The sequence below is a fragment of the Poeciliopsis prolifica genome, unplaced genomic scaffold, assembly GCF_027474105.1.
Source record: "Poeciliopsis prolifica strain line A6 unplaced genomic scaffold, Auburn_PproV2 SCAFFOLD021, whole genome shotgun sequence".
Taxonomy (NCBI): domain Eukaryota; kingdom Metazoa; phylum Chordata; class Actinopteri; order Cyprinodontiformes; family Poeciliidae; genus Poeciliopsis; species Poeciliopsis prolifica.
Genome location: NW_026562396.1, coordinates 6,020,676 through 6,046,940, shown reverse-complemented (window position 1 = coordinate 6,046,940; position 26,265 = coordinate 6,020,676). Strand labels below are relative to the sequence as shown.

The following is a 26,265-nucleotide window of genomic DNA, read 5'->3' as shown; positions in this document are numbered from 1 at the left end:
TGCCTTTCAGATAGCTGCACCGAGGCGACAGTACAACCTCGGTCTTGTGTATAAACACTTTTATCTTTCTTATAAATGTCAAACTTGCCAAAAAATGCAGGTTGTTGAAGCCCATTGAGTGTCAGAGGGTGTGGAAAGCATCAAGCTGCTGAACTCTGATGATCATATTTGTTCCCTCGCCATTGTCTAAAACTCTCTTTTACCGCCGTCACCCTCGTGCTCATTCACCTTTTGATGGCTTATGAACATATGCAGACGCAGGCTGCCATAGATTTGGTGACATGTTGACAACGCTACCTAATGTCATGCTTCTGGACGCTCTGGAGAAGAAGAAAAGAAAAACATACTGAAGGTTCCCTCACCGTGTCAGCCATAACTTGTATGTTCCTGTATGTTGCTGGTGAGAGTTGGACTTCTCTTCTCCATCCGCTCAGCAATAATTTGACCACTTGAGGGCGCTCTCATACTGTGTGTGGAGCGTTTAACCTTAAGCCCAAGATGGTCACTGTAAATCTTAAGCAACTCATCCATGTAAACATGTAAAATGTGTCACTAGGCTGCATCATAAGTTTTTGAATATCTACATGTTTCTTATTGTCAAATAAATCGTTGCATAAAAACAGAAAATTTCAGTAAGTCTGCGTTCAAATGAAGATTTTAATTCATACCTAAACTGTTTAAAAAGCCTTGGAGATCAAAGTTTCCAGCAGGACTTTAGGCTGGAAGCATTAACGGGATTAAATACAAAAATATTAATTGAGAGCAGTCATTGGGGATGTTATTTTGGGGGATCACATTACTTTTCGCATCACTGGAGTGCAGAAGTGATAAGGAAAAATACCATTTTTGCCACGGAGGATTGGAGACGGAACGAGTCCGAACTGATCGACCCTAACGAACTGAAGCTTAACGAGTGGGTTTAAAGGACCATAGAAGTTCAGGGAGTTTCTGCATCACTAAAAGCCATATTCACTAAACGTCCTCCTTCATCGAGAACGTCACAGAGTTCACAACTGTGACAGGAAAACCTGTGAAAACATATTTCACTCAATTATCAATTCCGAATATTGCCATTAAATAGTGCTAGTAATCGAGTTATTAGAAGTAAAATATCTGCACGAATACAAAGTCCAAAGAGTGACTCTGGTCTGATAGAAGTTTAATGTTTTATTTTATGACAGAGCATCAGAATCTCATCCGTGTTCAAAATATGGACTAGTACATGTGGGCTGCTATAGTCGAGCTTTCTCAAATATTTTGTGTGATTTTTGCTATATTTTTATTAAACAAAATAAAATGATTTGCCCTTCTGCAAGGGATTAAAATGTTTTTGTTTTTGTGACATTTACAGACAACCTGACTTGCTAATGCAGCTTTTAGACGTGGTACTGGATGTATCAGTGCCAGTCATGAGTTCACAGGCATGAATGTCACATTAGCCGTGTAACAGTATTAAAGGTACATTTACACCACGTTTCTCAGTCCCCATCAGACAGAAGCGCTGCTCAAGTGAACAAGCTGAAGTCCTTCCTATAGAAAATAAAGATTGAGTTCTTTGGTCATAACTATCAGAAAGACGGTGGTGGCAGCATCGTGGAGAGGAGTCATTTTGCTGTCAATGAAAATGGTGGAATGGTGAACATTAGTGGTCCAACAGGACAGCAATCGTACAAACGTTAAAGGTTTTTTTCTTCCTGCTCATTCTGTCTTCCTTTGTGCTGTTGAGCAGACACACCTGTCACATTCAAGCGGGCCTCATTCTTCCCTCTGAATGAACGCCAGAGACGGCGAAACAATCTCTGCACTAAAATTAAAGACGGTGTCAGTGATTTATTGTTCCAGTTTTCCACAGCAGGGTTTTTTTGTTCATTTATGAGCAGCAGCTGGCACATTTTACAGCACGGGAAGGAGAGAAAGTCTTCACCAGTCACCCTAATCACAAAACCAGGTATGATGATGATGGTGCTGCAGGAAAACAATGAGGAGACTGAGCAGCAGTAGGGGTTCGAGTAAACATGGGGGGGAGGGAGAAGAAGAAAAGAAAAACATAAAACAGAGCGGTACGGGAGACAAAGCAAGTCTGTGGCGGAGGTGTTTGCAAATGAGAGCAGGGGTTGAAAAAGAAGGAGCCGTGAAAGACTGAAATTCAGAGGAGGAAAAAGCAGCAGTGCCTGGAGTCTAGCAACTATTAATAATGTATCAGGGGGGCGACTACCACACTTGCTCCTCATCTGAAGACACCAACTACACCTCATCATCTAAAACACCAGGGAGCCACAAAGGCTTTGAGCAGCTGCAGCAGGGCGGCCTGGCTGGCCCCACAAACACACATGCAAGTCGGCGGGTCGTCACTGGGATGAGAGACGGCATCATCTAGCATCTCATATTTCAGGGTTTGCAAAAGAGTTTTTTATTATTTTCTGTGTCATCATTGTCACATAGTCTCTTGTGATTAATCGGGAACCTGATTTCTATTCAATTTATGTTAAATACTTTTATTTTTATGCATTTTGCAATTATACTCTTCTGTTTTCCATACTTCTTTTCTGTATTATTTCAATTCATCAATAGTTCATAAATATCAAAGATGAATTGCTGTTCCTTTTTAAGCGTTTCTAAATTTTGAATGTGTGTTTGCTAGAAAGTAAACATATTCTCTTTTTTCAGATGTTAATACGTTTGCTTTGCTACAGTGTGAAGATTTTCCTTCCAACACCATTCCAGCGCGTTTTCTTGCCTCGAAAAGCGAACTACTCTGCTCAGAAAGATTCTGCATAAAATCATAAGTCTGTGTGTGGAAGGCACACACACACACACCACACGCACACACACACGCACACACACACACACACACACACACACACACACACACACACACACACACACACACACACACACACACACACACACACACCTACATGTAAAATGCATGCATGGGGGTGTTGCAGCATCCTAAGTGGTCATTTGTGCAGCAAAACAAAACCTCTGCACAGAAAACAACATCTGCAACACCTCAATAAATACTTAATGTGAAACGCTTCTACATTGTGCTGATGTTACACAAACATTTAAAAGCCCCACCACACACACACACACACACACACACACACACACACACACACACACACACACACACACACACACACAAACACACGCACACACCATTAAAAACGCAAAACAGCTTACCTGGCAAATTTTTTGGGTTGTTAGTTTTTTGTTTGCCAATTATTTTTCTTTCAATGCACTGTATTTTTTTCACCGAAAGGAGAGTTCACAGAACAGAGGAGGGAGAAAACTGCAAATAACATAGATTAGAAACAAATCGCCTACATATGGAGAGTTAAATGTCTGTCAGTCAAACCCAGTGATACACATGTGAAACTGTTTCCTGAGATCTGCAGGAACCTGCCAGCAGCTGCTGACTGGGAAGCTTCCCTGAGAGAACACTGACATCTAGTGGCAGGACTGGATACTGCATGTAAAAAACAAAACAAAACAAGAGTTCAGCGTCTCGGGAAAACAACAATGAACTTTTAGCATCTTATGTATCCTCACTTATACTGAGGATAAGTGAGGACTCTGGGGTTTTGATCAAATTTTTTTAATCAAATCGATTCCAAGGTCTGGGATTAATCGAAATGAATGATGTTTAATCTACAAAATAACCATTTATCATTTATAACCGTTTTTTTTTTTTTTCACCTAAACTGTTAAATTAACACGTGAGTTCAGAAACAAGTTCTTGCTCATAATCTGTTTATATTTAGCAAATTTGAATAAAAAATAAAGACATCAATGGCAAAATGAACATTTTCAATTCATAAACCCCTTTTACTACTGAATTATTGATTAAGTAGACTGATCAGATATTTATTGTTTTTAGCCATTGTTTTATTTTTGTTACTCAGCCGTCAGATTGTTGAAAGTGCCACTTTACGCACTCAGCTTTCCAGAGTTTCAGTTTTCACAATGTTTAGAAACATTATGAAAAAATTTAAAAATCACAACGTCTTCAAGCCATTGCTAAGCGCGTCCTCCTGGCTCTGATTGGTTGTTTCAGTGTGTTTCTGCAGATGGCAGTAGGACCAAAGGGACGAGGCAGAGTCGCTTGATTTTGTCAGATTATTTGCCTTATACAATGCTGTCACAACATAGTGATATTTTTAACAAATATGTAGAAAAACAAACACATTATATTGTTTACAGAAGATACATACTGCAGCATCAAATCAGACAATGACAAAAAAAGATGTAGCCTACCAGTCTTTTTACTTGGTGTGTCTAAACTTCTGGTTTCAAATGTAACAGATTTTTCTTTTTGATAAATGTAAGGATTAAGGTGTTCAGCAAATTATGCACATTTTGCTGTCATGGTCTAAAACAACACCTGGAACTAAGAATAGTAGTTTAAACGAATTCAGAGGAAGTATCCAGTTCAAACCTTTGGAAAGTCTTTGAAAGATTACAAGAGTTTGGAAGTAGATAAAGAAAATAAGGATCGCTTAATACATTTGTTTAGTCTAGAAAATAAAAATGAAAACCTAAACAAAGTCTCAGGTCCTCGACGGCAACATTCTTTCAACGGACGATCGTGTTTTCCCAGGTTATTGCTCTGGTGCTTGACATTGTTTGAAGGGTAAATTTGAAAGAAGTACTCATTAACACAGATCACAGCAGTAGAAACTGAATCTGTGCCAGTGCAACTCGGCTCTCAGTCACTCACACTGAGACACACACACACACACACACACACGCACACACACACACACACACACACGCACACACACACGCACGCACACAAGTATTGGCTGTTGACTGCCTGTCTTTACTTTAACGTTGTGTTGCTGCACTGAAGCGTCTCATCAGTTCACTGGGATTTTCCACAGGATGGATCATTGAGGGTGGTTCTAAGACAAAAAAAATGCATTACTCAGGGATTGGACTGTTCTTAAACTATAAATTTAAGAGTTTCCTTGATTAAGTGTAATTAAACACAGAAGCTTCTGAATCCTGTGAGTTTTATTTGATTTAATGCTTTGAAACGAAGCATTATCTCACTCTCGTGTTTGAACTGAGCCTGGCAGAGCGACCATTACTGGGGGTGAGCTGCTGTCACCAGCAACATATTTATTTCCAGTTGGAGCAAACAACAGCGCGTCTCACTTCCTAATACTGGCATCTTGTTTGTCTTCATCGCTGCGAAGTTTGAACAAGATAAGATCCTCTGGCCCATCCCTGCACTGAGATCAGACGTCACGCAGAAAAGCTCTGTTTGCTGTGCTGACAGACTGATTCACACCCTTCATTCGCCAGCCTTGCCTGGTCTGAACCCACCCAAAACTCAGGTGACATCCAGATTCTTTCTCTTGCTTTTTTTTCTTTTTTTGCAGAAAGTGGGCGAAATTATTTACTCCAGTGGCATTGTTTCTTTGTCACTGGGTGAAATTTTAAGATGTCAGCTCCATTGTTTTGCAGGGTCAAGATTTTGCATTTAGAAGAAGAGCTAGCATTTGTGTCATAGTTATAAAATGTTAGCAGCTGGTCCTCAAAACGTCCCTCCTCCTGCAAAAGCCAATGAGAATCAGGTGAATATTTGTCCCTCTTCTTGTGGGGAAACACTTGTTTGTGAGCGTACACCTGTTGTGCGTACGCGGCCTCCGCAGAGACACGAAGGAGGAGCGGCTCACTGCACTGGATATTCCTGCCGGGTTTGAAGAGGAAGCAGTCGGAAGGGGAGGAACCCTGCAGGCGGCATGACAACACACACCTTAATAAAGGCACGCCCCGCCCGTGGCCTCAGTTCAGCTCTCCCCTCTCACGGCGCCGGCGTCCCGCAGTCATGCTCAATCTCATCAAATTTCCACGAGTCTTCAGCATCGATCAGGTGCCCAAAGTAAGTCCGTCTTTACTGCACATTGACAAAAAAAAAAAAAGAAAGATGAACTGATTTGACCTCTTTTGACTGACCTGAGTCAGAGGCAGGGGTGGCGAAGGAACGAGGAGAACTTTCATTCATTGGGAGTGAAGAAGATTTATGTGTTAAAGAATAACTTTTTAAAGATTCCTGTTCTTAACTTGCTCCGAACTTTACTTTCATGTTGTCGTCCAGCAGTTCAGAAGGAACGTCTTCACTTTGACTCGACTTTATTGCCAATAAATCTTTGCCTCCCGACTCATTTGTACCTCCTACACTAAACGTTTCCTGGGGTAACAGTTTCTCCGTCTCACATGGAAATCCATTTTGCTTTGCCCGCACAACAGAAGTGAAGGAACAAGTTTCTCAGATTTTGCTTAAAAGTGAAAGCCAAAAACAATGTTGTTGCTGTTTTATTTTTGTCTGTTTGGAGGTTTACCATGAGGACAGCATCATTTCTGGGTACCGCCACCCCAGGAGCTCCGCCACTGACTGCATCCTCAGCGTCTTCCAGATGACCAATGAGACGCTCAACATCTGGACCCACTTTCTACCCACCTGGTAAGCTGACAAGGTTGAAGCATTTTAGTTTGGTTGTTTTTTTGTTTTTTTTTTGTGCTATGTGTGCTAAAATAAAAACAAAACGAGGCACCTGACAGAATTTGCATTCAGCTTTCTAAAAGGTAACATGCTCCCCCTCAAAGCAGGGAAACTTTCTCTGATTTCACCCTTCGATTAAGCTTCTGTTATTCTGCTAAATGTTTGTGTCAGTGACCTCGATTTGACCGGATACCACGTACCTGAATTGAAGAGGTGAAGCTATTACATAACAATACAAAACACCCAAGAAACGTGTGCCCACGTCACGAGAAGGGAGTCACACACATCCTGCAAAACCTGCAGGACAAAGACTTTTCCAGATGTTTCTTACATAATATGAGCTTTTTTTCTTGAACCACAGGAACATTGTTAGATTCTCACGATTCCATTTTCATCTTCTAGTGAAATCTTGTTTACTATCCAGGTAAACAAGGCCGGGATTAGATTAGATTTCCACAGGCATATAGTTTTCCCAGTCTTTCACCTGCGTGACTTGAGACAGAGTGACTGTGCTGACAGGTTTTGTTTTCAAGTCCCCATCCATCCCAGCAACCATGTTATTCATTGTTAAATTGATTTGCCTGTTGAGTTTTTTTTTCATAAGCATGGAGTAGATTAGGTTCATCTGACAAGATGAAGAGACATAATGGGAGTTATCCATAGCGCCAAACAATGACGGCTTGTCAACGACGCGGGGAGAGGAGAGAATCTTTAGATTGTCTCCTTGAGAAAACATCAGTTCGTCTGATGTGCGTCAAATCACATTTTTCAACAGAACGGTTGTCGCCGAAAGCCAATCTAGCATTTCATCATGAAATGTAGTTCCAACAACAAAAGCCCTCCCACCCAAGAAGAAAGAGATCTTCTTAAAAAGAGAGAGAGAGAAAGAAATGCGACAGAACCAGGCAGTAAGCACTCATAGATTCTTTAGATTCCTGAACATGCCCAGCCGTAAATGAACTGTTACATAAGTGGATTTTACAACTACATTTAAAAACGTTATGTGGCCATTGCGACCTGAATCCCAAGACTCATGATTCCCACAAACAGAAACATAGAAGAAGCGAAAAGGGAGAAAGAACAGAAACGTTCTTCTTGCCGGGACGAGCAGTCAGCAAATATTTATGGCTTAAATAACGGGCAGGAGTATTTCCAGTGCAAACCGAACTTAGACAAATATTTCCAAACGGACTCCAGATCTTGCCAGATTTGCCACTTGGGTTCTGAACAGAAGAACGGAAAACATGGAAACCCAACAAATGTGCGTGAGCAGAACGGAAGCATTTTATGTCATCACTGAGGCAAGACGGCAAAACAACGCCACCAGTGTTACATCAGTGATGTGTTTTTCAGCCACACCTGACAGGGAGCAGGTAAAGGGTCAGTGACCCTATTCGGGTGGAATTTTAATTTCAATTAACCAGACACATGCGTTGTGTGTTTTCATCACCTTGTCTTCCTTCATTCATCCTGGGAAATACGAGGATTTCACCTCGACATTCCTCCGCTGTGGAATCACAAGCATGTCTTCAGTAGTTAATAGGAAATCTGATCAGATCTTTGAAAGGGGAAATCGCCTCATTTTGAAACTGTTTAGCAAAACTATCCTATGTTTGTTTTACCCCCAAAAACCCAGTGTGTGTGTGTGTGTTTGTGTGAATATGTTAAAGTGGCTGCTGAGATCAGTGCCCCTCATGGCCTCGCTTCACTTCCTCCCAAACGAGACGTCGGCTGTTTTGGCTGCACTGTCCAATAGGCAAGGGGGGAGTGCGTTCATCAAACCTGTGTGTGTGGGTCTGTTTGGAATACACACGAGTGCTTGTGTCAAGGGGGACAGGTGGACCTAAAGGCCTGGCACTAATGAGCAGGCCTGCGCTTTGGGCTTTCATGCGTATTGCCACAATTAGCTAACTGCTCAGTGACAGGAAAACACTGACGGCAACACACAACGCACACTACAGCTGATCAGATCAGGTTGTTTGTGTAGCGCTCTTAGCTGTTAGGTAACTGACTGGTCCTGGGGGGAAAAAAAACAAACGGGTTTATTTGAGGGATAATAATTCATGATTGCATACAGAGATTGTGTTTTCTGAAGGAGCGGCGTCTACTTATTGTTGAATAATTGTGCTGTTTTCTTTCTAATATGACCAGCTCTCGTGAACGTTTATGACTCACCTGCTATAAAAGTGTTATTTAACGCCTGTGCAAACAGAAGTGAACAAATAATATATTGTAGTACTAAATGAAAAGTTTCCCCACGTCGGTGCTGTAGTCTGGACGGACGAAGTCTGTTTCTGCTGAACTCAATGAATTTGGAGTCCAACATGCAAAATGTGAGACACTAAGTGTTGATGTGCCCCTTTGTTTCCTCCTCTGACGCAAAATAATAAATGTGACTTTTCCTGACACTGTTGTTTGATCGTATGAGATGTTGTATTTTTTTCTCTTGAAGGTTTTATTCGGGAAGTCTTGTGTTTCGGGGTTCATTTCAGATCTTCTTCTTCTCCGTTAAGTTTGTACATCGCTTTGACAGGCCTTACAAAAAATAAACAAAAACCTGAAATTGTTATTTAACATATTTGTGTCTCTTGGCTCTCATCTAAATTAGAGGGCAATTTAGTAGCATTTCTGTGTATTTCTGAGAGAAATACACTCATGGGGCGTAGACAGTGACAATAAGGAGAAAATTTACATTAAGCAGTGCCAAGGTAAGATTTTTTTTTAACAATACAGATCAGAACACTTTGAAGGACACACTTTTTAATTCTCAACATTGTGAAAATAATTTTCAGTTTACACTCTTATACGTACAAAATGGTTCTTTCAGCTGTTGATGCAGTTATGGCATTTTTCACTCTTCAGCCTCTGCAGAAAAATCATTCTTGCTACTTTTGTGTTGTGGATAATCACTGCAATTGACTCTGGCTATTACCAAAGCTTTTTTCTTTCTATCAGGCAGAAAATAAAAAAAAAAGTTTTCTTCTTCTTCTTCTCTTTGGGCAGGTACTTTCTGTGGAAACTGGTGACGGTGGTGCTGATGCAGCAGGGATGGCAGGACTCCTTCACCTGGCCTCTGATGGTCTTCCTCCTCTCCTGCTGCATTTATCCGTTGGCGTCCAGCTGTGCCCACACCTTCAGCACCATGTCGCCGCGGGCGCGCCACATCTGCTTCTTCTTCGACTACGGCGCGCTCAGCTTCTACAGCCTGGGTGAGCGCATCCTCTCTAACCCAGAGTCGTGAACGTTTAGTAGCTTGTGTCAGTGTCCTCAGACAATCTAGCTACCCTTTCGAAATGTGCTTAACACCAATATTTGCTTTGAATTGCACAATGTGGTTGCAAAATATCAGAACATTTTGCATTTGCTCTCAATGTGGAAGCATTTATTTTGTTAGAGTGTTATTTTTCATTGACAAAGATCTATTTTCCTGATTTTAAATAACTTTGAGCGGTTGATGTGCGTTGCTGCAGGGACTGCCGTCGTTTATTCATTTTACGCTTTCCCCGACAAGTGGGTGAACAGCTCCTTTCATCAGTGGTACATCCCCATCGCCATGGCCAACACTCTCATCTGCACCGTCCTGGCCTGCTACTCCAGGTATGACAAGGAAACGTTCCGGTACTACTTCTAGTAGAAGTATGTAGAGTGGAGTTTTGTTCTTGAGCCAAGTGAAGATCGTCTTACTGACACTTTTATGTCATCGTCAGCTAATTCCTAACCTTTCATTTCATCTCTCTCTCACTCAGGCTTGGCTTTCCGTTCCTGCAATATAATTGTGACTTTGTGAAAAGGTAAAGAGACTGCAAACAGGAAAATAAAAACTTTTTTTTTCTGCCTTTATCATCTTCCACAACATTTTCACACTGTGTCTCAAGAAGAGTCGGAAAACCAAAATGCAGCCGCCTTCTAGACTCTTCTGGCGATTTGTCATGCGCCAGCCACGACAGACACTTGTTGCATATTTGGAGGAACTATTGAGCAATGTGCTATGGGTGTTGGTTGGCAGTGATTATAGGGACCAGCCCTAATCTGATCCGTGTAGTTTCACATGGCTAAGTCAAACAAAGAGCAGCTGACTGTGTTGAGTAACAATCACCCTGCTGTAAGAAAAGCAATGCGTAACCCGGTTTCCGTCTGTTATACATTACAGATGTCAACCAGACTCTAAATGGATCCTCATCAGGGCTATTTGACCATGATGAATTGTTAGTCTGTGTGTTTTTACTGTGCAGTCATTTAAAAATATGTACATTTTTACCTTTTTCCAGATTACCTGGGAGTCCCAGTTTCAGCAAATTCTTTCGCATCCTTGCCTTCGGCTACCCGTACCTGTTTGACAACATTCCTCTCTTCTACAGGGTACGACTGCTTAGATCCTATTTACACTGTACACCTGCCTCTTTGCACTCGGCTCACCTTGTGCAGTAGGACACTGTATGCTCTAACAAAGCTTGATTTGATTTAGACATTTTGTGTTTAATAGGGCGAGAAATGTACAAATGCAGGTAGGTTTACACAACATAAGACTAGTAGTCTGTTACAAAATAGATGGAAACCTTCCTCACTCTTCTTTTGAGGTGGAATCTTTCTTTTATTTTGGACTTTTCATTCAGAGGCTCGAATGGCAGGCGTGTATTTATGACTTACATCTGAGCAGTGCTTCAGTTTAAGCCTCATCAAGAGACGTTCGCATGCTCAGCATGCTTGACGGTTTCCTGTTTTTCGCTGAGGTCACGTTTGCGTCGTGTTCCCAGGTGTTTCTGTGCACGGGGGACGGCTGCACTGACGACGACACCAACATCCTCCACTGCAAACACATCGCCTTGGCTGTCCTCACTGGCTTCCTGTTTGCCACCCGCTTACCTGAGCGCCTGGCTCCCGGCAGCTTCGACTTCATAGGTGAGAGTCCTCCTCTGAGGCGCAGTCGTTGTTTCCGGGCTCTCATCATTCAGGTCAGGTCACCGCAGGTAAATCTGTTGTTGTGCAAGTTGATTGAAGCTTAATGAACAACCGACCAAACAAAGAAATAAAGTACAAATCATGCAAGACACCAGCATTGATACAATATTTGTATGTTTCAAACAAATACTTGTGCAGTGTTTAGATGACCCGTGTTTATAATCGTTCATAATTGTGACAGTGTCTCAAAAATGAACAATTGGTTGAGCAAAGATAATACAGTTTGAACAAACTTAATGGACTCATAACTGTCAAGAAAATGCACTAACATAAAAAAAAAAAATCAAGTAAATTACAATATTTCTGACAAAGGATAAAGATGGATGCTGCACACGTGTTAATCACAGCTGCATGAAACAATCCTGGGTATACAGGAGCTTCAGAAGGGAAAACGTTAATGAGTCAGTGTACCAGTTTGATTTGATTGTGAAACATTCACACATTTTTCTCTTTCTTCCCGTACGTTTTTGTGTTAAACATTGTGAGGAAGCGTTAATGCACAACCACTGCTGGACAGCCAGTGAATCATTTGCTGTGCGGTGAAGGTGAGAAGCTTTGACTCAAGCGTGACTCGACTGCTTCCCCTGCAGGTCACAGCCACCAGCTCTTCCACGTGTGCGGCATCCTGGGCACCCACTTCCAAATGCTGGCCGTCGAGCGGGACATGGTGACGCGGCGCGCCTGGCTCGCTGCTCACTCCATGCCCGTCTCGTTTGCCAACTCCCTGGGTCCGGCACTGCTTTGCGTGGCGGTGAATTTGATCCTCATCTGCCTCTTCAGTCTACCTCTCCTTTCTGGCCCGGCGTGGCAGAAAAGCAAACAGGGGAAAAATAAAACGAAAGCGGCACCCAGACTCTGCTCCTGCTACTAAATATCTTAACCCGGGTTTTTATAGGTGCGTGAAAAGAAACAGTATACAAGCATTCAGCTGTGATAGCTGCTGTTAAAGTATTCAAGAGCTGAGCTGAAAATCTGGGGACGGGTTTCACAATACTCTTAGATGCAATGAACGTTTTCATAAATGTAGGTGTTTCTAATGAAACTTATTCTTTTACAGAGCAGCTGGTTTGCTGTATTATGCATTGGTGTTTTGTATGTTTGTACGTCTTTTTTTTTTTTTTACTCTTCTCTGAGTGTCATACATGTGGTGAATGAAGAGACCACAGGGAACAAAAATGATGTCAAGTTCAAAATTCACTTTTTAATTTTGAATTTGCAGGCTGATATTGTCACTTTCAGTTTTCACGTTCATAACTCTCAGATCTTTTAGAGGGCACTTTTGAAGGGTTTGTTACGATCGACATAGAGATGGCTTCACAAATTACTCAAGGTGTTATATTGACCAGGGATTTTGTCATAAGATTCATGTTTCTGTCTACTTGCAAGTCGCTGCTAACATAGTTCTTTTTTTTTTTTTTGCCTTGTTTTGTAAAATATGTAAAAAGAAGGTATTTAAGTTCAAATCTATTTATAATTTTTCCAAATAAAACCAAGTGTAAATTTTGTTTTGTTTTTGCATTGCTGTCTTGTCCATTCATCCGTCACCAATAGTTTAATACCTGTAAGATAACCCACAGAAACCAAGTGCCAAAATGCTTGATCACTCTTCTCATAATACTTTGCCCAACCTTACCAACAGGGCAGCATTTAGTTTTCTAAAATGTGCCACATTGTCAAAGAATATAGAAAGATATATATCTTTGCATGAGAGAAAATATAGACTTAAGACTTATTCCATATCACTGCAGCTGTACCTGCTTTCATTGGAAAATGAAAAGAATAATCAATTGTGATTAAAAATTATTAACAATTTGCAAAGCAATGATTATTTTTTACTTTATTTTAATTATTTATTAAACATTTTATTGGAAGTAAATTTGATTTCTTGGTAGTAAATTATGAGAAAATTAAGCAAAAATAACTAAGCAACATTGTACATTTGTAAATAAAAATTCTTATTGAAACTTTATGCTCCGCATAAAGATTTTGTAGCTTTTTGATAGACAAAAAGAAAAAAAAAGCCCGTGAAAGTTGTTTTTCATCGCGTTTAATCACTCAAGTCTACCTGATACTCAACAAAAAGCACTGTAAACGGTTTTTTTAGGCGGGGGCGGGACTTCCGCCTGTGCTCTGCGTCTGATTGGTCGACGTCCACGACCACCGGAAAAACGTTTCATAAGAGGGAACATTTCAAATCGTGAACAAGAGGCGCTTCTCAGCAGCTGAGAGGAATTTCATCATACAAACAATGCAGCGAGCTGGGTCAGTATTACACATACTTTTTTGAAGAATAGAACATGTTCTCATAAATTATGACCAGAGTTAGAATTACATTTGGAGCTTATTTTAAGTTTAGGATTTTTTTTCCCCCAGAAAATGTCTTACCTGCTTATGGTAAATGAGGGATTAGCTACAAGTCGTTAGCTACAATTACGGTTGGTAAACTGCCAACCTTCTTCTGTGGGCCCAGGACCCATTCTCTAACAGTCTGATGTTTAACACTGTTTTGAACAAAGATATTGTAAGCTATGCTCAGCTGGCGAGCGTAAATTTAACGTCATATTTGTGTTTATCGATAGCAGGCTGCACACGCGCTTACGGTCAGAATGACAAAAAGTTAGCTGTGATTCAGTCATATATCTCTCTTAGGACTCCCTGAAATGTGTTTCTGTATCTGTTCGATGGTCCACATGAATGCAATGGATTGCAGGAGCTTTTGTTTGATGTTAACTGGGTTACTTTGTCGCAGGAAATGGAGGACTCCTCGACGGCCCAAAAAGCCAAGCAACATAGAGAAAGATCCAGTGGGGGTATGTGACGTTCAGCTGAAAACTGGGTGATTACACGGAGCAGAGTTGAAACAAAGCGCCGCTTTACCAACTGGCTGCTGGTTTTCTGTTCCAGCTTTTCTTAAGTTGCTGATCATGTATCAAAATCTTCATCTTTAGAAGAGTTGCACCTAAAGTCAAATAAATCGACATTAATGTATTCAAAATTCTGATTTATGGCATTTTACCAACACTGTAACAGTTTATGTGGCATAAAGCATTCTTAATAATCATAAAATATATTCGTCTTCAAAAATACAATGTATAGTTATTAGTGTGTGTGACAAATAAACATATATTTACATAGTGTATTTTTCCAAAAAGAGCTGAACTACCAGAAAACACATGTATTCTTTTAGCTACACATTCAGATGATTGCGATTTATATTTGACATTGGGAATTGTTCTCTACATTTTACCTTAGTAGTTGATTGTTTTAAAAATAGTGATATGTAATGTATATTGGAATATTTCGAATTTCATTAAGGTAACATAGAATATATATAAATAGTATATATTGTTTTTTTAAATGTATTTATTCCAGGTTTATTGCCGCATACGTCCACTTGGTGGAGAAGATGAGGAATGCTGTGTTGAGATGATCAGCAGCTCCACCATTCAGCTTCATGCTCCTGATGGACTGAAGGCAAACCGCAATGGCGAATACAAGGAGGTATGTATGTTACGTATGAAGTAAATTATCTAACACTTGTCATTATTTGACCAAAAATGGCTTAATTTGACATAGACGTGAAATTACAGTCACTGTGACAAGGAGTGCAATATCACATTTGAAAGGGCTGTCTGATTTTTCAAGTTCTATACATTAATGGAAAAAAAAAAAGATGACATATAAAGACGCGCTAAAGTCAATGGTATAGGACAGAATATTGTGATAAAATTAGGTTTATTTTCTGACATTTCAGTAATTTTATGACTGAATGCTTTTCTAGTGCCACACCACCCAGGGCTAAATAAACACACGGGAAAAAAAAGTGTGCACAGCTAATGAGTTATATGACCAAACATCAGCAACTCTCTCCACTGTAACAAATGTAACGGGGTTATTTTCTGAGTGATTATTAGATTACTTTGATTTTCAATTTGTCTCTCCTATAGACACAGTACTGCTTTAAGAAGGTGTTTGGTATTAAAACAACTCAAATTGAGCTGTTTGAAGATGTCGCCAAGCCACTCATTGAGGACCTCATTCACTGTAAAAACGGTAGGTGAACTGGGACTTCGTAGCATTTTTTAACAGATAACAGTCATTCAGTTATGTATAAAGTCAAATGTTTGCTCTTTGTCAACATTTGAGCCAGTAATATTTTTCCTATAAGGGACAAAACACTTCTGTTATAAATCCGGTCATTCAGCTGTAGTATATATAAAAAAGGTAGATTACAATTGCCCAAAAAGTGAGTTGAGTGTATTTCTTAAGCATTCTAAAATAGAGTTTTTATAGTTTTCTGCTTGGTAATTATATTTTCTCCTGCTCAAGATTAAGTTAACAGCAGATGTGATTTTTGTTTTGATTTGACTTGGCCAACATTCTTGTTTATGAAATGTGTGACTATGTTGGCAGGTTTGCTGTTTACATACGGCGTGACAGGAAGTGGTAAAACGTACACTATGACTGGCTCGCCTGGAGAAGGTGGACTCCTTCCTCGTTCTCTAGACATGCTCTTCAACAGCATCGGGTCTTTTCAGGCCAAAAGATTTGTAAGATAAATATGGTTTAATATGTTTGATCTCTCAAAACGTTTGAGGCAGATTTATTGACATGCAAGTGTCACTTTAGGTGTTTAAACCTGATGAGAAAAATGGAATCGAGGTTCAGAGCTATGTTGACTCTCTGCTCGAGAGACAGAAGAGAGACAGTCAGCTGTCGGTTCCCAAAACGCCGTCTTCCAGGTATCTGAGTTTGTTCTGGAATACTATCCTCATTTTTCGGCATTATAGTTTCTGGCTTATTAAGCTTTTCTTTTTATTTTTGAATAAATCGTGTGTAGGCAGCGGGCGGATCCGGAGTTTGCGGATATGATCAACCCAGACCAAGCGTGTAAATTTGAGGGCGTCGACGAAGACTGCTGCTACAGCGTATTCGTGTCCTACATTGAGATCTACAACAACTATATCTATGACCTCCTTGAAGATGCTCCGTTTGATCCAATCAGACCAAAGTAAGAGTGTTTAAACTCAGTTGATGTTTTTCTTCTTTACAGATGAGTTATTGTTGTTTTTTTTTTTAAATAAACCTATAAAATCTAAATTTGACAAATGACCCATCCCCGCTTTCGATAGGTGGCTCGATGGAAACACACCAGTACGGAACAAAGAGTTTGTGTATGTGGGCCAGTAATGCAGATTAGCTCTTTAGTTGCTCCCTTCCAACCCCCATTACTATTTGTTCTTACAGGAACCCTGGCTGTAGCTGATTGGTTGCATATGTTGTTAGTCTGTTTCCATCCCTTTAACTCATTGCCTGATCTTAACAGCGATGACTCCCTACTAGCTCTGTGAGATGTCTGTGGCTGTTGTCTTGTTATCTTTGCTCCTCATTATTACTGATGAGGACACAGAAGATGCCTCTGAATGGCTTGGATGCTGCTGTGCATACCTGGCGTGCTTGTTCCCTGTGAATGAATTTGTCTCCATAGATCTTTTGTTCTAACACCCCATAAAATGTTTGGTATTCAGTTTTGCAGCTTGTTTTATGAAAGCAGAGGATTATTATAACACATTGTTTTTCTTTTTGTCGTTTATTTACCACAACGTTTCAGGCCACCTCAGTCAAAGATTCTGCGTGAAGATCAGAATCATAATATGTATGTGGCCGGCTGCACAGAAGTTGAAGTCAAATCCACAGAAGAGGCTTTTGAAGTCTTCTGGAAAGGTCAGTGAAGGTTTTCTGCATCAGTAATTTTATACATTTTCCTTTCCTCAGAAATAGACTAGTTTGTAGCAAATTGAAGCATTTAAAACATCACTGTTTCTTTTTAATGTTTAAATTCTTCTTGCCAAAGTGAATAGACTTTTTAATGATTCATATTGCAACTCTGTATTTCTGTTTTTTATTTGTTCAGGACAAAAGAAGAGACGGATAGCGAATACTGAGCTCAACCGAGAGTCCAGTCGCTCCCACAGTGTGTTCACAGTGAAGCTGGCCCAGGCACCTCTAGATGCTGATGGGGACCATGTGCTGCAGGTGACTGGCTGCTAACGTTGTCTATTTTAATTTCTTATACTTAAAAACGTATATTGAGAAAAAGCTTTACAATTAAAAGAACACACTATTAAGCAGGAGAGCAGTTACTTACCTGTAATGTGCATTTCTTACACAAGTGAGGACGTTAATTTAAGACTTGATGATGTCAGATCCTAAAGGATAACTTCTATTTTTCTTAAACTGTAAAAAGTAGAACTTATACAGTCTTTGCTGCTCAAACAGGACAAAAGCCAGGTGAATGTGAGCCAGCTGTGCCTGGTTGACCTGGCGGGCAGCGAACGCACCAACAGAACCAGAGCAGAGGGAAGTCGCCTTCGAGAAGCAGGTCTGTTTAAATTGATTCAGCTCGTTTCCAATCGTAAAAATAGAACTTCCACACAATATACAAAAATGTTTTGTGACAGAGAGGGTTGTGCTGTTGATGATATAAAAAATGTTTAAGTAATTGTACATATAAAGATGAGAATGTGGGATTTAAATGTCATGTAAAGTGGAAATGATTTAAGTTTATCTGGTGTTTTGGAAATTTAATTGTTTATAAGTTGATTAGTATGAAAGGGTTTGGACCTGATGAGATGTTGTCTTCTACCTGCACCTTTTTGAACAGACAATATAAAATTGCATGTCAATTGGGCATAAGTTTTTAATTTTCCTTTTTTTTTTCTTGCTTTTACTTTTGAATGTTTGAAATAAATAAATGAATTTTTTTTACATTTCTCAAACATTTTCACAATTCAAAGATTCAGAGATGTTGTTGTTTTTTGTTTTTTTTTCCCTACGTATAATTTACAGGTAATATTAACCAATCCTTGATGACCCTGCGGACATGTATGGAGGTCCTGCGTGAAAACCAGATGTGGGGAACTAATAGGGTTTGTATCTCAACATTGAACCATTTCCTTCTCTGTTTCTGGTTCGCGACCTTGCTCTGCAACCTTTATTGTTTCAACTTTCTTTAATTTTCTTATTCACTCTCTCATACCCTTCATGTTTTCTTCAGATGGTGCCCTACCGAGACTCTAAAGTCACACATTTGTTTAAAAACTACTTTGATGGAGAAGGAAAAGTCAGGATGGTTGTCTGTGTTAATCCCAAAGCTGAGGATTATGAAGAAACCTTGGTAACTGTCTCCGTTTTGTACAACTCCTGCTTAACTTTGGGGTCTTTTCTGTATTTGGCAAAATGTTAGTTGCCTAGGTAGCATACACAAGTTAATATTGCTATTTTTAAAACATTTTTGGATTTAATTTGGCCTCCATTTGCAACCTTGCAGTTCAGTTTCACATAATTGTTGCACTGTGTGCGCTGCAGCTGGTAATGCGCTTTGCTGAGATGACCCAGGAAGTGGAGGTGGCTCGGCCGGTGGACCGTCCGATCTGTGGCCTGACACCGGGACGCAGGCAGAGGAACCAGGCTTTCAAAGACGAGCTGTCACGCCGACTGGAAGAAAGAGGAGGTCCAGTTAATGGAGGTAAACCACACCTCAAATTTGTACTTCTCTGCAGATTAAAGCCTTATTACTTAAAATCATGTGGACCGTGTTGTTGTTTTAGACCATCTTACTCCTTATAAGACAAACAGTAAAACTCTTTCTCATGATTTAATGCCATGTCCTGTAAAGATCCAGTTCAGCTGAACCAGCTCATTGAAAGCCTCCCTCCACTGCCTCCCTGCGAGCTCTCAGATCCGTCTGATGATCAGACGTTGCCCCGTCTGATGGAGGTTCTGGAAAGACGGTACCGTATCCGTCAGAAGATGGCCGAACAGTTCAACCAGACTGGTAGGATTTTTATTCTGAACCGACTGATTGTTATAAAAGTGTTTTTGGCCATAAATAACTACACAAAAAATCTAAGCAGGAAATGTCAAGATGAATTATATGAATCTTTTTTTTTCCCAGCAAATAGTATGAAATCCACGTTTCAGCAGTTTGAGAGTCAGTTCAGTTCTAAGGAAAATGTACTGCATGATCAGCAAAGCAAACTGGGGGAGAAAGACAAAGTCATTGCAAACCAAAGGACGGAGATTGAACGACTGGAAAAAAAATCCAAGACTTTAGAATACAAGGTCTTCAGCTTTCTACATTTTGTTGAAGTGATTTGACATTTGTAAGCGAGGTCGACTTTGTCCTCACTCCCGATTCTCCTCTGCAGATTGACATCCTGCAGAAAACGACGGAGATGTACGAGCAGGACAAACGCTCCCTTCAGCAGGAGCTGGAGAGCAGAGAGCAGAGGCTGCAGAAGGAGTTGGCAGAAAGGAGGCGCATGGAGCAGCGGATGCAGGGCATGGTGACCGACACCAAGCTCAAATGGGAGAGGGAGTGTGTAAGTAGAACAACATGGACGCACATGGACAACATGGATATACTTATGAGTATATCTGCCAAACTATTGAAATTGGGTTTTTTTTTTTTTGTATTTCTGTATAAAGATAAAAACATTTTTTTTTTCCATTTTGAAAAGCTTAAAAATTTAGATGTTACTAGTTCACTTTAAAAAAAGAACAAAAAAGTTACTTAAATGAAAGCAGATTAATTTCATTGGAACAGGGTATTTATTTCCACAGAATGAGGGGAAACTTTAAAGGTTAAACTTTCTAAACTTTCATTGTGAGATTGCTGTTGCTATGGCAATGCTATCATAAGTTGATGGCGCTGTAAAACAGGGTCTAGCTTGTGTGAGAACGGCGGTGTTTTCAACAATTGTGACGTTTTGTTTGTCGACATTCAGAGAAAAGAGCAAACTCTGTTTAACGGGTTAAGAAAAACTACACGGTATTAAAAACGGTCGAAATCTGGTAGAATAGTTTTCTCAAAGTGACATTTCACCAATTATTTCAGTACCACTACGTTTTCAGTCAATGATTATAAAAAAGTCAATCTGTCTTTTCCCTTACTTGCGACCATTAGATACTCAACATAAGTAGATGGCAAGAAATAAAAAAGGATGTTTTTGCAGGCATTAAAGCAGATCCCTGACCTTTAGACTGATAACTGTGAAATGTCTTAATGTTGATAAGCTTAATTGCTGATTAAATCCAGTTCAGTAGAAAGTGTGGGTTTCAGGCTATTGATTGACGCATCTCCAGTTACGAGGTTGGGCGATTTGAGTATGATTTCCTCATCAGTATTGAAACTTACGGTTATTGATTCACTCTGACTTACCGCCAATCTAAGATTTAATGGTTAGACGGGTATGAAGTGCTTCTTGAAAATGATAATTAATCATGTCCCGATATGTTTTTTTTTTTCTTTTTAGGAGAGGCGAGTGAACGCCAAGCAGCTGGAGCTGCAGAACAAGTTGTGGGTGAAGGACGAGAAGCTGAAGCAGTTAAAAGCCATCGTGACGGAGAACGGCGGCGCCAGCGGCGGTCCCGCAGAGCCGCCGCGGAAGCCTGAGAGACCCTCCAGAGAGAGGGATAGAAACGTTGCTCAGAAGCGCTCAGCTTCTCCTACACCTCTCTCTGTGAGTCCATTACTTCACACGGCAGCCTGTTCCACCAGTGGGACTCCACTAATCTCTATTAATGTGACACAATGTGGAGATTTTGCATGCCACTAATAATTATTGTGATCCAGTTAACTGGGATATGCTGCTGTCCACACCAGCTGTTTCTGTTTTGTCGATTGTGTATTTCTGCTTTCCTTTAATTCATAACACTCACCACACCTTGCCTCATTCCCCGACTTTGCAGGATTTAGGCCAAACGCCTCTCAGCCAAAACCGAGCCAATGTTAGGGGAGTTCAGGACCCCGTCCCCACCTCCAGTCCCTCCTCATCCTCCTCTTCCTCCTCGTCCTCCTTTCCCTCGGTTGCCTCCTGCATTTCAGATTGGGAGCAGAGGTTCCCTTTAGACTCAGGCAGCCAGTCTAGACAACCGGGAACGCCCCAGTTTGGCAGCAGGACTCCCACCCCATGCCATGGCGCCAGCAGCGTGGGTCGCAGGAGAGGCCAGCGCTGGGCCCCAGAGACTGAGGCCCCTCATGTAGCTTCTGTCTATGAGCTAAACAAAGAGGCAGGAACAAGGGTTAGTGTGTTAGTAGCCGTCCTGAAAAAGTGTTCAACTCTTCGCTTCAAGCCTGTAGTGTCGGCTTTGTCTTGGTGTAAAGCAGCTACCGTGGAGTGTGCTTGTTTAGTAGAAACATTGGAGTAGACTTCAATTCCTGCTTTCTGCTCTTAGAGAAGTAGATCTTTGAAGCTTTTATTTGCGTCGTCTTTCCCTTTACGACTGCTAGCTACTTTGCTGTTCCCGCATGCTGCATCCCAGAGTAGTTTCCTTTTTAATGTTGCACTCTTGACTTGAGAATGTGTATTTAATAAAACAAACATCTTTCTGGTAAGTAGCAATAGCAGCATCACCAGAGCTCCTTGCAAGTGTACAACATACATTCTTATCATTTTTGTAAAACGGATAATTCAAAAATGGAGTGTAGATGATAACCTCTGTAGCTTCAGCTTTAACTCTGTTAAGGAATTTGGAAAAGTAAAGATTTTGGATGGAAGCTGAAAAATACAGTCTTGGATATTACATTTCAGGTATCATGAATTAACACTTTGCATGCAAATAATATATTTAGACTGTTGGATTGGATGACTTCTAGTGTTGTGCAGCTCGAGATTGTTCAGTCCCACCTGAGTGATGGCAAAGATGGTTGATAATACTATCAATAAAATGACATGTCTGCTTTCGCTCAGAATTTTCTGTAAAAAGTTTAGTCCAAATAGATAACACTACAGGGTTTTTAAAATAAACGGCAACATTTGCGTGATGTTTTCAGACCAGACTGTGTAGTGATCACATCCAGAAGCAAAGCATCAACACTTCGAACCAGAGATTTTGTCGAGGTTGAATTTTGAGTAACATGACCGTTACAGTCCTGGGAAAGTCGATTTATTTCCTTTTTGTCACACTTGTTGTTTATCATCAAACATATTTTAAAACAATAACTTGGATATATAGGAAATGTAGTTTTTAAATTAAAATTTTGTTAAGGACTAAATCTGTCCAGAGCAGCTTGTCTCTCCAATACAGCATTTGCAAGAGTTGGCAGTGACTGCTGAATCATTTAATTCATTCAGATTTGAAAAGCCTGGTTAAAATAATTCCACAGCATTTGAAAAATATTTAAGGGTAGTCTTTGACTAGGCCACTTCAAACCCCTCCCTGGTTTTTGTGGGTTTTTTTAGTATGATGTGCTCAGTTTCGCACCATTTGTAATCTGACACGCACTTTTCCGAAAGTTGTCTCTTCAGTGCACAGAGTAATTGTTGAAAAATTGCTTTGCACCACATCATGAATCTCTTGCAACGCATGCAAAATTCTGAGTCATTTGCTCGTGGAATAAATAATTTTGGCTTGTTCCTTTGCATGCTAACCAGCCTGTAGTTTACTGATCTTTGCATGCTGAATCTCACTCTTGGGGAAATGTCCTGTGATTAGAGGAAGGTATTGCTGATTCGTCTTTTCTGGAAATGCAATTGGAATGATTTTCACCCAAATGCAACAAAATCCATCTACTGACGCCTTATTCTACTTCCAGCAATACTGTTCTTTTCACAAGAAGTTGACCCCCTTTCATGATCGAGCTTCCTGCTGACCACTGCACACCTTTTTAAAATGGACCACATGTAAATAACTGATTTTTGTTTCTCACTTTGGGATCACCAGACGGTTCCTCCGGTTCACCCAATGCACAGGCGCTCACACTCTGCGGGTGGGGAGAAATGGGTAGACCACAAACCGGCCTCTAATTTGGATCTAGACACTGTAATGCAGCCAATCATACCCAATGCGATCAAGGTGTCGACCCCGAACGAGAAAGCTCTGTCTAAATGCCACAAATATGTGCTTAGACACCAAGAGCTTGCCTCTGACGGGGAGCTCGAGACCAAATTGATAAAGGTAAAACTACTTGATTTGCTTAACTTGACATTTTTGTGCATGGATTTGACAATTCAACCTATTCACATCTGGTGAAACCTTCCTCATCGGAGTCTTGATTTGATTAATAATCGGGCTGTCTTACTACTTTTTCCGACTGACTGGTACTCATATTGATTCTTTTTTTTTTTTTTTTTTTCCATTTTACACAAACAGGGTAATGTTTTTAAGACCAGAGGTGGAGGACAAGCAGTGGAGTTCACTGATATCGAGACGCTAAAGCAAGAAGACCCGACAGCACCGAGGTAAAGTCTTTGACCAAACGCTGTGCCGGTTTTAGTGGCTGCATTTATGTTTAACATGTCTTTATGATGTGGGACATGGAGACATGTTCAACATCCACCTAATTGTTCCAGAATAGAACAGTATTTGGAAACTGTTGAGTTTTGCTTTGTCCAAGTTACTAATAGAGACACTTTGTGTTTTATTTAACTTTAGTCGCAAAAGGCGATCCGGCTCCAGAGAGGGACCGACTCAAACAGATGACATTGAAAACAGGGTAAGCTCAAATAAATGTTTGAGCTTACTGACTTTTGTTTTTGTACATATTTAGTACATAATGCTGTTCTTTGCATATTGTTAGAATAACTCTGTTTTTTTTTTTTTTTCTGTTAAAGCCTCCAGTGGCAAACGTCAGTGCAAGCCATGGGAATCAAAAGTAAGCAAAACAATGTGTCGATTGTATGTCTGGTTTATCATTTAAGGTCAAAATCAGTTTTATTAATGTTGTTCTTCTTCTAGACGGAGAAGACCTTAAGGTGCTGCAGAGATTTTCTTTTCCCTAAACACTCAAACTGTTGCCTGTCAAATCAGTGAAGAGGAAACTGCATCTGACAGCTGCAGAACATTTCTGCTATTCCTGATTATATTAAACTTTACTATGGTGCAATTATAATTTAATCATTACTTAATGATATATAAAGTCTTGTTTGTTGGATTTTTCCTACAAATAAGTGCTTTTTATATTGCTCTTTGAATGCTGGAATCCCTTCTGCTAGTAGACTGAGAGGTGGTTAATGACCAGTAACATGCTGACTGATTGTACCTGGTGTCTTTTGTCTGCTTCATGCTGCCACCCAAAGTATGTGTGCTGTGGAAATGTTTTTATTTTTGTGTGTATTTTTTTTTTTGTCTTTGCTTATTTTTTTTCTTGCCGTCTTTTGATGTATTAAATGTCGAGGTGTTGGTGCACACATCTGACTGCAAAAAAATAATTTTTAGGATTTTCAGCACGTGGACCTGCAGATATAAAAGTGCTGTGCTGTCACGCAGTGCGGCTGACCCCCCTGTAAATAGCCTTTTTATCTTTTCTAAACAACTTTTGACGGCATTAAACTTATTTGGACACCATGTTGTAATTGCCATTTTGTCCACAAAGAGTGATTTTTGTTTTATTTTCGAACCTGGAACCGTTCCGAGCTTGGTTGGCATTTGTTTTAACGTTGTTTGGAATAGTTTCAGGTCTGAAAGTAAAGTTGAGTAAAGCTCAGTCATATCTGTACATGCAAATGTATTGGAAATATTGCAAAATTAACTACGAATCAAAATTAAAAGTTTTTTTTCAAATTGTGAAAGATGAATGTTTTTTTTTTTTTTTTTTTTAATGGCACTAATCTTGATTTTTCAGAAGAAAACAGCATGACTTCTTTTCAAGATGTTAAACTCATCCATGAGTGTTTCAGGATGAGGACTTGTTGCCACTTTGACTCATCTTACAGCAGTTTCCTGTTTTCTTTCATGGCTTTCTGCATTTGTCTTTCATTCTAAACCACGTTCAGATTTAAAGACTTCCCCACTTCCAGCTTGAGCAGAATCCACTGCCTCAATCTTTAAATCAGGCTCACCTGTCTGAAACTTGTTTTTCCTCCTCAGAGTGAACGAGCTCACTGGAGTCCACACTGCTACATTGTGCCTCTTTTAGTCGATTCATTTACACAGAATCAGCAGCATCTGTATTGTCTATTGGTTTTCTATTGTTCTACTTTTAAATTATTTTTCCTGTAGTAATGAGTCTCCCAAAATGTAGGCGTAGAGGCTGAATGGACTGTTATTCCATGTTAGTTCTGCTCATTATACAGCTCTGGAAAACCACTGCACTGAACCCCATTTGGTTATTCCACCAAATATTGATATCTGAACTCTTTCCTAGTTAAAACCTTAGTATTGTTACTAAATGAATCTTATTTTTTTGCATTATTTGAGGTCTGAAAGAGCTGCATCTTTTTTGTTATTTCTGCAAGTAAATACAAAAGTTTTGCTTGGGATTTCAGAGACATGTCAGTATATAATATATGAACAATGTCTATTCCCAAACAGATACTTGTAAAAAAAAAGTACAATCAAAGAAACTCATCAATTTCAGTTGTCTTTTCTTTGAGAGCTGTGTATCAGTACAACATACCCTAGAAAAAGTGATAAAAGAAAACATGAAGTTTTCACATCATTAACCTGGAAAGGACTAACTGGTTTCTCCACTGGGAGAAGCTGACAAAGTCGAGGTCAAACTCATTTCCTTCCATGTTTTTGATCTGCGGGCCCCTTTCAGGTTCAGTGCACAGTTTGCCTTACTGACAAGTGCACAGTTGTTTATTCAGCTTGTGCATGTTTTTGTCTCAGCGGGGAAGAAAGGTCAAATGGAATCACATGATGGGGTGAAGGTGTGGACATGGCCTTACTACTGCTCAGAATAATGTTGGATTGAGTCGTTTGTTAGCCTCTGAACAGCAGATGGTGCTACATACCTGCCAACCCAAAACTTCTTTAGTACATGACCGTGCTCCACATCTGATCTT

General features: G+C 40.2%; 2 protein-coding genes across 6 annotated transcripts; both read left to right on the top strand.

The window, feature by feature from the left end:
• Positions 1-5,807: 5,807 nt before the first annotated feature.
• On the top strand, positions 5,808-12,977 carry LOC129369431 (membrane progestin receptor gamma-B-like). The gene is made up of 8 exons (XM_055044822.1): positions 5,808-5,893; positions 6,348-6,475; positions 9,518-9,723; positions 9,985-10,111; positions 10,261-10,305; positions 10,783-10,873; positions 11,269-11,413; positions 12,064-12,977. The coding sequence occupies exons 1-8, from the start codon at positions 5,840-5,842 to the stop codon at positions 12,342-12,344; spliced, it is 1,077 nt and encodes a 358-aa protein (XP_054900797.1). The 5' UTR covers positions 5,808-5,839; the 3' UTR covers positions 12,345-12,977.
• A 689-nt stretch (positions 12,978-13,666) lies between these two features.
• On the top strand, positions 13,667-25,045 carry LOC129369430 (kinesin-like protein KIF23). 5 transcript variants are annotated; one of them, XM_055044817.1, is made up of 23 exons: positions 13,667-13,735; positions 14,223-14,283; positions 14,846-14,974; positions 15,421-15,526; positions 15,887-16,023; positions 16,103-16,215; positions 16,314-16,484; positions 17,085-17,197; positions 17,388-17,509; positions 17,753-17,855; positions 18,323-18,402; positions 18,531-18,650; positions 18,842-19,001; positions 19,152-19,310; positions 19,431-19,597; positions 19,684-19,857; positions 20,791-20,997; positions 21,227-21,559; positions 23,201-23,434; positions 23,630-23,718; positions 23,912-23,972; positions 24,091-24,131; positions 24,215-25,045. In XM_055044817.1, exons 1-23 carry the CDS (start codon positions 13,722-13,724, stop codon positions 24,228-24,230), a joined length of 2,910 nt encoding a protein of 969 aa, XP_054900792.1. In that variant the 5' UTR covers positions 13,667-13,721; the 3' UTR covers positions 24,231-25,045. The 5 variants fall into 5 exon arrangements, with proteins under 5 accessions (XP_054900792.1, XP_054900795.1, XP_054900794.1 ...); XM_055044820.1 differs by lacking the exon at positions 21,227-21,559; XM_055044819.1 differs by lacking the exon at positions 23,201-23,434.
• The last annotated feature ends 1,220 nt before the right edge of the window (positions 25,046-26,265 follow it).